At 39.1% G+C, this 13,194-nt stretch overlaps 1 protein-coding gene across 2 annotated transcripts in view; it reads right to left on the bottom strand.

Moving 5' to 3' along the window:
* Window positions 1–13,194, bottom strand: part of SIPA1L1 (signal induced proliferation associated 1 like 1) — a 161,404-nt gene that overhangs the window by 69,124 nt on the left and 79,086 nt on the right. For both annotated transcript variants that reach the window (XM_086748948.1, XM_086748949.1), the window contains exons 4-5: window positions 4,044–4,174; window positions 3,215–3,403 (exon numbers count right to left, since the gene is read on the bottom strand). In XM_086748948.1, coding sequence (XP_086605074.1) covers window positions 3,215–3,403; window positions 4,044–4,174 — 320 coding nt within the window. The remainder of the gene's footprint in view (window positions 1–3,214; window positions 3,404–4,043; window positions 4,175–13,194) is intronic.

Genomic DNA, 13,194 nt, shown 5'->3' with positions numbered 1-13,194 from the left:
TTAATCAAAACTGATATATGTGTATTTGGCTCAATGAAGGGGTGAAATTTAACAGCTAAGTCAGGCTAAGGTCACTTTATAGTCTTAACTCTTAAATACACAAAACATCTTATTTGCTATATCAAACAAGCACCTGTTTGCGCTGTAATGAAACAGTGCGACACTCAGCAAGAAGTGATAAACATTCTGTGTACGTAATTAGTAGAGCAGCTGTTACCCAAATTTCTCTGTTAGCTTGGAGTTGATAAAAAAATGCAGCTTCTAATTAGTACAGAGTGTGCTTATCTTTTGCTGTTAGAAGTGTCAAACCATTTCATTACCACAAAAATCGCGAATACTTTGATATAGATAATACAATTTTAACTATCACTTGGCCTTAATGTTTTTCAAAAGTTTAAGTAGTAACAGAAAACCATACTATATACCATATTGTGGGAGCTTAATGACATACAGGTTGCCTGGAAAGGTGCTGGAAGCCCCATCCCTGGAAACATTCAAGGCCAGGTTGGATGAGGCTCTGAGCAACCTGATCTGGTTGGAGATGTCCCTGCTCCTTGCAGGGGGGTTGGACTAGATGACCTTTAAAGGTCCCTTCCAACCCTAACCATTCTATGATTCTATGAAATAAGGATAATTTAATCTCATATTTCTTTTAGACATAACCAATTTCTGAAGCAAATTATGCTAATTTACGTATCAAATTAGGTACTTACTAGAAGTAATTTTGGATTTTTTTTGTAATAGAACTTTGTTAGATTTGCTTTTTTTCCTTTGTGTAAATTTTCCTATCAACACTATTGAGATTGCAGGTTCTTGATGGGCATATCTGGAAGGCACGATCTTTGAATCTACAGGCTCATTTATGGAGCCATGCTGAATTAAATTCAATCTGCTCCACTGCCGAAACAGAAAACTTTGGAAAGAGATTCAAAGATATTAGTCAGTCTTCAAGTGCCTGACAAACTTGATTCTGGAGGTAGGGCAGATTAGGTTTAGGCTCAGATAACAACTCTAAACACTGAATATGTGAATGTTTGGAAACACTGCTCTAATCATCTGAGGAAAACACTCAGGCCTCCAACTTACTAGAAGAAAGTGAAAGAAAAGTTACAATGAGCAACACAAGAATGTAAAGATTCCTTCCTTGTTTTAGCAGGCTATAAAGTAAACCCATCTCCCATCAACCTTAAGTGTTCACTGGCTCATCATAGCGGTGTTCTCTGCAGGAGCAAATAAGAACATGCAAGAGATACAGCTTATACAGAGTATACCTGAATTTCCAAGAGACATTTAAGAGAGCTTTTTCTTCTTCAAAAAGTCTCAAAACCCCTAAATAGCCAGGGTACAGAAAAAGTAACTCACTTAGACATATAACTGGCTAAAAGACAAAAAGGAGCTGAAGAAAATGATCAGTAGAGTAAGGTAAGGATCTGCTTGGACATACAGTATTCAATACACTCTTTAGCAATCTGATAAGTGGTGATGAATAGTGGGGTAACTAAGTTTGCTAACATTACTGAGGTATTACTCTACAGTATTGGAGTTGAAGACCAACTATGAAAGCTACCAAAGGAACTTAGGACAGTGGATAACTGGGCAAAAGAATGGCAGATGAACCTCAGACCAAGTAAAGTTTGAAGTGATCTGTGTGATACAAAGATACTCAACTTGGTATCTACAGCAATGAGCTGCGACTTATACCCCTAAGGAACAGGATCTTGGGCATTCATTAAAAGATACTTTCAGCGCTTAGCAGCAGCCATAAAGCAAATAAAATACCAGTAATTATTAGAGAGGGAAGAGAGAAGAAAGCATGCTAAACCAAAATTTTTCTCTGTTTTAAAAAATACACTGTTTTAAAACAGATGGAGGCGAGGAGGAAGGCAACTTAAAAAAAAACTCCAGGGAGAGACAAAAGCATGATCAGAGGCACAGAACAACTTCTACATGAGAAATGACTAACTAAACTAGGACTCATCAAACTAGTGAAGGGTTAGGATAGAGCGCCCTATAACAGCATACAAGCTATTAGGAGCTAGGAAAGTATCACTCCATGCTCATCGTGTTCTCATATTCTTAGCCAGACACCCACTGTTGGTCATGGTCAGTGACAATACTGGGCTGCACCTACCTTGGGCTGACCACACATAACCACTCCCATGTTAGTCTGGATGCTCTGCAATACCCACAGCTACCCACTTCTTCATCCTCTTCTATTGTGTTCTTAGTGAAACAGATGAGGTTCAGAAACTAACTAGAGTATAAAGTGTTTTACTCGAGTTTTGCTTCTGGTAGGTATTTATTTGGGGATTTTCCATCTTGCCCATTTTAACAACCAAACCACAAGGAGGCTGACAAAATCTTCATGATAGTCACTTATAAACCTGTTTAGAATAGTTAGGTTCTCTCCCTTATGGGGCAGATAATGGTTAGATCTTTTCCAGTTTTACGACAGCAATGTTAGATTGACAGCAAGGAGAAACAGTAACACAGATGTTAATTGTATGCAGGAAAGGCTAATCATGAGAAGCAAAAAGGACAAGGAGAGAGACAGTCTCAGTACTCAAAGCTGTTAAATGTCACTGTCGAAGTTTTTAATCATAAAATTCACTTTATGCATGGACTTTAATTTTGCTAAGTCTAATGTAGCTAACGAGCCTTGGTTCTGTCTTTAAGAGACCAAGGGACTACGATCTAATTGAAAACCACCTGTATGAAGAAGAGGCTTAGAATATTTTGCCATGTACTTTGTTTCAGGGGAAGAAAAAGAAAAAAAAAAAGAGACAGGCAGCAACCTCGTTATAGTTGTGCCAATACAACATTACAACAAAACTTTTAATAACATGGGACATTTCCATTTCCATGATAATAGTAATAAGAAAATCAGAAAAGAATTCCCTCCTCCTCAGAGTCTTTGAAAAACAATAACATAGTCTCTTTTAAAGTAAATTAAAATGGACAATTGCTATAACATTAATCTAAAACTTCAGATTACTTAGAGCAATTAACTTGATTTCACAAACACCAAATATTCCGTAAAACCTGGGGGAAAGACATGCAACATAACACTCCCAACAGACAACAAACTTTAGTTTAAATGAAACATTTTAACAGACTAACTCTAATCATTAAAAGCTAAATAGCAATTTTGCAGTTCATGGCAGTAATCTGACAGTTTAAGACAATCTGTCTCATTCTATATCTCTGCACTTACCCCTTGTTCATCCAGCTTCATAAGCTGTTCTGTGACTTTTGGAGTGTTGAAGGCCAGCCTTAGGCAATGGATATTCAGCTCAGGAACCACGTACTCCAGCACTTCTTTTAGGGGAAGTCCCCTGGCTGTGCAATGCTTGGCAGTTGAAGGGATAGCATCTTCCAGCACAGAGCCTCTTAATGTCATAAGCTAAGCATGCAAAACAAAAATAGCTTATATATTGAATTATCTATGATAAAAGGTTGATTAGCAATAGCAGTGGAGCAAAACATACTATTTTTCCAATTTGCAACAGAGATTGAGGACATTAAGCAACTTAAGTTGCAGGAAACAGACACTGATATGCAAAATGTCACTCACTGGTAAGTAGTCAGAATATTTCAAATGATTCAATAGACTGTAGTTTTTCAGGAAACTAATAATTGGAAAAGATTAGTACTAGTATTTGTAGTAGAGTATTTCAAAGTATAAAAGTATGCTTCTTAGGTCTACCTACTGTCACATACAGAAGCGGAGGAAGTAATTTTCCTCCTCTTTGCTTGCTTCTAGCTAATACAGCTCCACTGAATTTCTCAAGCTTTAACCAAAGCAACTTTCACAGTTTCCTCTGTATTGGATGTTACGGAATGACTCACTCCTGATACGCTTACTTGTATTCTGTGTAATACGAATATGCAGTATAACTTTGTCAGCAGATCCCTGGATTGTATGTATGCAAAGGGGACGGAAATTTATTATCAATGCTGAAAAGCACACACACTCCACACATGCCATCTGGTTTTGCTTGCTCACTTCCAGTTTCTTTTACTATCATTCCTGAATTGCTCACCTCACTGGTTCTGAATATGATCCGGTAGTTATACTGAGGTCCATTTTCTTTGATTTCCTCTGGCTTCTCTCTTCTTATACTCACAGCCACTGGACCCAGGTTCTCATCTGCCCCAAAATAGTTCCAGTGTTCTTGCATACAAAAAAAAAAAAAAAAGAATACAGAAATAAGTCTGTCTTCTTACACTTCAACTGTATTTTCAAGCTTAGTTGTTATACTGGAAATAAACTCCCAGCTCCACTAGTCAATAACAGAATGTCTTCAATGGTACCAGGATTTCATTCTCATGCTTCAGTACTCTAATGAGCTTCATTTGTACAAGGAGGCTGAAATTCAACATTGCATTTGAGCTTAAACAGGCCTAAAACAGGATACACCTCTTACATTGGCTCTTACATTGAAATTTGTTTAATCCACAGTGAGCTAAGTAAGTACAATTTCCCCCCCTGCCCCACAAATAAAAACAAGGAAGCCAAATGCACCAGAAAACTCAATGTTAAAATGGGAGTGGCAAGCAACTGTACTTAGCAAAAGATAAAACTTTATTTTTGTATGGAAAAAGAAAAAAAACAGACAAACAAGTTACTCAGTTATAAACAGGGAAAAATTGATGAAGCTGAAAAATAAGTTAGATACTTGTTCATAGTTAAAAAAAAAAACAACAAAACCCTCACACCACACCAAAGCATAGTACCATGAAAATATAGAATAAAGTCCAAGAAACAAAGTGAATAGCATAAATATTTAACAGTGAAGCATCAAACAACCCCCAAGAGTAAATTTAAAATGCTAAGAGTGGAGTCTAAAACTAGCCTAGTTGGGAAGGAGGCAGAGAGGAGAATATAAGGCTGCAGAAATTGCTCACTAGCTAAACAATAGATTATTTGAGATCCATTTTAACAATCGTTTAACCATCCACTTGTAAAGCCAAACTTTACATGAAAAAATATTAGAAAAGTGCATTTACAAAAATAAAAGCTCAACAATTTAAGAGATTGGTGTTAAAGGCTCTTCTTTTGAGCCTTCTGAACTATCTTCACTGATGACAGAGGTACATCACTATGAATGCAGCAACACAAAGTGGCACATATCTCAAGTGACAACCTGTCATAGTTTAGCCCCGATTGGGACCAGACTACGCAGTCTCTCTCTCACTCCCCCCACCCTCTGAGAGAATAGGGGGAAATGATATAAGGAAAAGGCTCGAGATTTGAGATAAGGACAGGGAGAAATCCTTAAAATTACCTTTACGGGCAAAACACACTCGACTTGGGGAAAAGTATTCATTTATTACTAAAAACAAAGCAGGAGAATGAGACAGGGAAGAAGATAACCTCCCCCCACCCCTCCCTCTTCCCAAGCTTAACATTATCTCTACCACCTTCCCCCCCGAGTGGCACAGGGGGGAAGAGGGAATGGGGGTTGCGGTCAGTTCATCACGCGTTGTTTCACGCCGCTGCTTCGTTGTCAGGGGGAGAACTCCTTGCATGCCTCCCCTGCTCCAGCATGGGGTCCCACCCATGGGCCACAGTCCTCCGTGAAACTGCTCTGGCGTGGGTCATCTCTTCCACGGGGTGGCAGTCCCTCCAGAACAGCTGCTCCATGGGCCACAGCCTCCTTCAGGCACCCACCTGCCCCAGCATGGGGTTCTCCATGGGCTGCAGGTGGATCTCTGCTCCTCTGTGGACCTCCATGGGCTGCAGGGGGACAACCTGCTCCACCATGGTCATCACCACAGGCTGCAGGGGAATCTTGGCCAGGAGCCACATTACTCCTCCTCCTTCTTCACTGACCTTGGCATCTGCAGCTGTTCCTCTCACAAGAAAAGTTGTTCACAACAGGCTGGCAGACGCCTCTCACGATTTCTTTACATCTCATTCACATCTCATCTCCTCTCCACTTCTTGCAGACAGGCCGGGCTGACTTGGGCCCAGTCGGCTGCCCGGCAGGAGGGCCAGAGGGTGAGGCCTGCAAGGCCCACAGGGCTCGCGCCTCCCCCTCTCTGCCCCCCGCTCAGCTGCTTCACATCTTCTCTTCTTTTTTCCTGTTTTCCCCTTCTTAAATACGTTATCGCAGAGGCGTTATCATGGAACATTCTGCTACCAACTGGCTCGGCCTTGGCCAGCAGCAGGTCTGCCCTAGACCTGGCCGAGTCCACTGAACAAAGGGGAGCAACTTCTAGCAGCTTCTTATAGAGGCTGTCACCGTAGCGCCCCCGCCCCCCCCCCCCCCCCCCACCTAAATAAAACCAGAACACGAGCGAATCAAAACATACAATATCTAAAAGGAAAATGTAAGAGAAATCATGAAAAAATAAAAGTCAAGCATTGTACAAGAAAAATAAGTTCTATGTCATCACTTTCCATATGCTGCATATGTCTACACATGTGAATGAATTTACACACGCACAAAAATAGAAAGTTAGAGCTGTCTGAAAATTCAACAATTCAAAGAATAAATTGGAAATTTAGTGAAATGAAAAAACATGTAGCTGCCCTGAAATGGAATGTAACCATACTGCCTGAACTACTATATACAGATTACTTGTTATTCTTAAAACAATCAGAACTTTAAAACAACAAGAACTTTTAGAACTTTTAGCAGCAGTCTAATATGAGCTATTCTGCTATCAAGATAAAATGTAAAATACTTTAATATCACTGTCAAGAACCACGCCTTTAAAGACACTAAAAACAGATACTGAAATACTCCCATCCAAAGTGAATGGTAGTCATTTTTCCAATGAATAATCACTTGTGGTGTTAAAAAAATTTGAGTGCCTCATTTCTTATTCTATTTTATTTAAATGTTATACTTACTGGTTCTTGTTATACTTTCTTCTAACAGATTAAATGCTTTTCAAGTAGATGCTCTCTCCTTGTGAACTTACTTGTGCCCTAAAATTATATCTTTGTCTTCACACAGCTGTCCACCTCTTTAAGCACTTGAGGGCTCTATTCTACTCCCCAGTATCTGCTATTTTATTATCCTTTCCTCAGTTTTTTTTCCATTTAAGATTTCAGAGCATGCAAAGAATAAAAGAAGTATGCTCACACCATTATATAGCCTGTTTTCCACCAAATTCCTCTGCAAGTCATCAGAAGCCAATACACTGCACAGAGGTAATTGAGATTCAAAATTCTTTTAATATCTCGTGGAATATCCTGTAAATATTGGCGTAAGTTTTGGGTGACTGAATTAGTCATGAGTGGGGAAATTATGAATAAATTAGACCATCCACATAAGCCTAATTAAATCTTTATATTACTACACTGATATGAGCCCTGGAAATGCTATAGAGATCTTCTGTTGTTTAAAACCTCAAGCATTTTATTAGCATCCTAGTTTTTCCTGTTCAACCATTAGGTTGTTCTTTTCAGAATGCTTTATAGCTCACCAAACAGTTTATGGCAGAGATTGTCAATGCAGAAGCACAATCACTGAGAATGGAAGATCAATTTTCTATCAGCATATCATGCAGCTTCCAAAACACAAGACAGCTTGGACATTTCCATGCTAAACTGCTTAGTGACTTAAAAACATTGATGTATTTTTGCTTATACAATAGAAAATTTTACAGAAAAAAGATGTGATGTTGTTAATACATACTAGAATGCTCCAAAAATTATGCTAGCGTTTTCTGTACTGACAACTGCGCAGATGACAGAACTTGTGTATCTTGTAACCAGTCTACCCTGCAATTCAGATAGAGAGTTTTCTCAGGAGAAATCATTCTACATCTTGAAGACAAAGTATATTCTGGAAGGGTGGTAAGAGGAATGCTTGAAGCTGCATGAAAATACACATACAATTTTGTATAATTTGATTAAACTTTTTATGTAGCGTCTATTTATTTGGAAAAATGCACTCACAAGAGTATAGAATTTTACACTTCTCTGCTAATAGGAAATGTCTTTTGTCCTCTCTCCCTTCATTCTACACTGAGCAGTTGCCTTTCTTGCACTCCTACACACCCTGTCCTCTATTCACATTTACTACAGGGTCATTCACTCTACGGTCCTCTTTATTCTCTTTCTCCTCCACCCCACCTCCGTAGTTATTCTGCAAGCTACAGTACACACTGCTGTGTCTGACTACTATTCCCTGTGGTACAGTGTTTCTTGCGTCTCTACCTGATTTTCCACTTGTCGTAGTTCAGCCCTGATCAGGACCAGGACCACATCCTGAATTTCCCTGTATCCAATCATTTTCTCTTTCCTGTAGCAGGAAAAGCAGTAGCAGAATTTCAGTGCACAAAGCTTAATATCCAATCTAGGCATTTTATTGTAAAAACAAGGGCTACTTCACAACTATAATTAAATAATTTCATGCCAAACATGAATAGCATAGAAGACAGCTTTTTCCTCCACCCCACACAGAACCCCATGGAAAGAAACACTGCTCAAGCTTGACATTTAAGTTACTGTTGAAAAATTACTTTACTTAAAAGACATTCAGGAGACAACTAGAAACAGCCATGAATTAATTCATAAATCCATGCCAAAAAAGAAATAATTAATTGCTTGTACCTGGTCATTAAAACAGATTACACATACTTTTTAAAATAGTTAAATATTTATCATAGAATTCAAAAGACACCTCCAGTGAAAGAACCTAAGCAAAAACTCACTTTCCTGGCAGATATTTACAAGCTTCCCTTGCAGAGGAAAGCCAAGTAAATATACTTTATTTTGAGTGAGGAGGTTCTTTTGTGCTTTTTATCCTATTTACCTCTGTATATCGTGTTCAATTGATGTATTAAACATGAACTTCAAAAGAAGTGAAAATCTCAAACATTTCGCTTCAGAATGAAACTCTGCATCAAATGTTTCCCTGAAATGCTACTGCAGCATTTACTGCACTGGAAAACTCTGCCCAGCATTTCTCTGGAAACAAGAGGGCAGCATTTTTAGAGCTCAGATAATATCTTCAGACTGCTGCTCATGGCCAGATTGTTAACTGTACATTTTCTGTAAGTCTAGCCACATACCAGAAAGGTACCGATTTGGAGATAGAATATAAAGCAATTTAAAGCATTAGAGCAGGGTTATTTTACTGGCTGTCAACAGTTAAAGGAAAGCTGACCTACAGTTCATTCATTATAAAACCAGCTCAGGGAACTATTTACTTCTCAGTCAAGTCTTTCATTCTAAGTCAGTAACTCAAATTTGTCCTAAATGGGAACAATCACAGAATCATAAAGGTTGGAAAAGATCTCCAAGATCATCAAGTCCAACTATCAACCCAACACCACCAGGCCTACTAAACCATGTCCTGAAGTGCCACATCTACACGTTCTTTGAACACCTCCAGGGATGGCGAATCCACCACTTCCTTTGGCAGCCTGTGCCGGTGCCTAATCACTCTTTACATAAAGAAGTGTTTCCTAATATCCAACCTAAACCTCCGCTTTCCTCTTGTCACTAATTCCTTGGGAGAAGAGACCAACACCCAACCTCCCTACATCCTCCTTTCAGTAGTTGTAGAGACCAATAAGGTCTCCCCTCAGCCTCCTCTTCTCCAGACTAAACAACCCCAGTTCCCTCAGCCACTCCTCATAAGATTTGTGCTCCAGACCCCTCATCAGCTTCACTGCCCTTCTCTGGATGCGCTCCAGCACCTCCATGTCCTTCTTGTACTGAGGGGCCCAAAACTGCACACACAGTATTCCAGGTGGGGCCTCACCAGTGCCAAGTACAGGGGCACGATCACTTCCCTGCTCCTGCTGGCCACACTGTTCCCGATGCAAGCCAGAATGCTGTTGGTGGTCTTGGCCACGTGGGCACACTGCTGGCTCTGTTCAGTTGGCTGTCTACCAGTACCCCCAGGTCCCTTTCTACCAGGCAGCTTTCCAGCCACTCTTCCCCAAGCCTATAGCATTGCGTGGGGTTGTTGTGACCAAAGTGCAGGACCCAGCACTCGGCCTTGTTGAACCTCATACAGTTCACCAGTGTTAGTGACTACTGGCTGATGATGACCGAAGCTAAACAGGTGCTCTTGGTTCTTTTTCCATGGGAACCATAATTCCCACACACAACTCGGGGGACAGAGAGAACAGACGGCTCCTCCAGAGCAATATGCTCTCTTTTCTAGCAGCCCTTAGACAAGCTGACAGAAACATTTTTTTTTCCATCCCTATCATATGATTTTTTGATAATAAAGAAGTCTTTAATATCAAGCTATAGACAGGCTAATAAGCATGGCTCCCCTTGAAAAATACTTTATTGTGAATAAATAATCAATTATCTAAATATACAAACATTTATAAGGCTTTATCTAGAATATATACAGAAAGCTTCTACCCATATATGGAAAAGAAACTGAAGTCTCGATGATAAGTTATGGTCAGACATTTGGAATTTCTAACTAGAAAACATTACAATACTACATAAGTCTGCGGCTTTCTTGCGTCTTAAATACTGTACCCTGATGTCAACTGGAAAAGGTTCAGAGAAGGGCAACAAAACATGATTGAGGGGAACAATATGACTGAGGCTTATAAAACAACACATAGCAAGGAAAGGAGAGAAAACCAAGCTTTTTCACCTAGCAGTGAGGCAGTTTTCATCCTGGAAGCCAGCAGAGTCAGTAAAAACTGGCTCTTTATGACCAAAGCAGTCAAGCTGCAGAACTCCTCGCTGCTGCAGGAGTACTGTGAATGCTAAAAGTTTATTCAGGGTAAGAGACAACTGGATAAATGCCTGGAAGATAATTCCAAAAATTACTAAATATAACTGATACTGTCACTAGGTTAAGAAATCCATTATTTAAGCACCTCCAGAGGCTGGGAAAGTACATCTGGGAAGTACCACTATGCCATTGTCCTGTTCTTACTCTTCCTTCAGCATCTGCTACTGGCCTTTGCCAGGAGATAGGACGAGATGTTTTAGGTTGATCTATGACAAGTAATCCCCCGTCTGGGAACTGTGATTTTATGTCCAGAAGGAGTGAGTTCAAGGACTTTTCTTCAGTTTATTAAAAAAAAAAAAGTGTTGCAGTGAATAGTATGAAATAATTGTGGAGGGTAAAAAGTTACGTATTTAAGAATCACTTTCTCACAAAAAAAAAAAAAAAAGAGACATCTTCTCTTACATTTCAGTAAGAAGGCCTGAACAACATGTTCCTCCTTTCTGTCAAAAATACTTTTTATCAAAATTTAAATTCATCAGCTATCTTAATATGCATTTTCTTAGAAGATTAGTTGCAGGGTTTTATATTCATCACAATCATAGAATGCTCTACAAGGAAAAACAGTCCAGAATGCAGCCCCAAAACAACTAACAGGTGGCTTGTTGAAATCTTCCCTTCCTCTGCCCTTATGCATGGTGCCACCATGTAGAAAATAAAAAAAAAACCCAAACAAACAAAAACCAAGTCCAACCTGTCTGCCTTCTGATGAATTCTAAAAGCACTATGTTTAGAAAGTCTTTTATTTCAATAATCACTGATTTTTTTTAATTTTGTTCTTTACCAGCAGAATTTTAAAGATTTTTATTGTTATTAATGATCTCATTTGTGTATTTCAGCCAGTATTCTGATTTCACTCCAGAGGGTCCATATTACAAAGTTGCCCTTGGACACAACCAAGCAACAAGAGCTGAAAGCGCATACGTTATTACGGCACAAGCAAGGAACCACGCTGAAACTGAAGCCAGTCTTACTCTGTCCAGCTACCTACTACACTTATAGGAACTGCAAACCCCTCCAACAAAGAGGCAAAGTATCATAGAATGGTTTGGATTGGAAGGGACCTTCAAAGGTCATCTAGTCCAACCCCCCTGGAAGGAGCAGGGACATCGCCAACCAGATCAGGTTGATCAGAGCCTCATCCCACCTGACCTTGAGTGCTTTCAGGGATGGGGCATCCACCACCTCTCTGGGCAACCTGTTCCAGGGCCTCACCACCCTCACAGTAAAAAACTTTTGCCTTATGTTCAGCCTGAATCTGTTTCCTTCTATTTTAAAAGCATGACCCCTTGTCCTATCACAACATCGTAAAAGAAGGGACTGTCAGATTAAGAAAGAGATGCCAGAAGAGACCCTGTTATCTTAACTCAAATACGTCAGAAATTGGCTTTTCAGGCATTGAAGTTAAGAAGGAAAGACATCATACAAAAACCCATGACTGCCATGTAAAATTCAAACAATAAACTTCCTTTAATAAGTTTTTCCCATGTGTAGTTATTCTTTTTGTTCAAAGCTTAAATTTATTTCAAGGTCAAGTTTGTGCAACTTTCACTAATTTGTTCTTGTGCTGGCTTCCTCTCCCTCTTTTTTTAGCACTAGCATTACCACATATCTCAGTGTTTATAGATGTCTAGACTTAGACTTTTAATTAGAAGTCCCCCTAGAAAATACATCTTTTGAAATACATCTTTTGCAAAGTAAGAGTAGCATTCATCTCCTGTAAGCAGAAACGTTTTCATGCGAGTCAGTTGTGTATGAGTCTTCCATAATGAACTGAGGAAGTAAGACAGCAATTCCTATCATCCTGCAAGGTTCATTTCTCTCACTGAGTACAAAGGGAGTCTATACAATTAGCTCAGATATATAGTAGAAGAGATTAATCCAACCTTGGGAACTACTGTTATAAAGTTCTTTTCCCAATATCTGTGCCATTTTTTAAACTCCACTAAACTGTCTCCACCAGTATTTTCACATTTAGAAGTCTGGACACCAAGTCAGAATATTATTTATCAATAATTTTTACCTTTGCTCTGTAAGGGTCAAATAATGTTGATTTCACCTTATTATTTCCTTTATATACAAATGCTCATCTATTTGCGTTCATCAATGAACTTACAAAAGACTCACCCATAAATGTCACATGCAAATATTTTACACTTACTAGATTAAGATATTTTAATTAATTTCAACCATGTTAGTAATACTCCAGCTCACTGATACCTCCCCCGTGTACACTGCTAAAATTTGAGATGAATTTATCATCCAAGTAACAATATCTGTAAACAATGAGCTATTATTTTTACATAATTAAAGATTTCAGTCAAGTCACCTTCAGCATCTCATCAAATTACCTTGGGGAAATTAAAATTGACTATATCAATGCAATGGCTTTCATTTTTTTTCCTTTTTTTTTCCTAAGACATAAAAGATTAATAGTGTGGGGTTTTTCTTTTGTGACCAGACC

The sequence above is a fragment of the Chlamydotis macqueenii genome, chromosome 5 (genome assembly GCF_036417535.1).
Source record: "Chlamydotis macqueenii isolate bChlMac1 chromosome 5, bChlMac1.mat, whole genome shotgun sequence".
Classification (NCBI taxonomy): domain Eukaryota; kingdom Metazoa; phylum Chordata; class Aves; order Otidiformes; family Otididae; genus Chlamydotis; species Chlamydotis macqueenii.
This window is presented reverse-complemented; position numbering and strand designations above follow the sequence as displayed.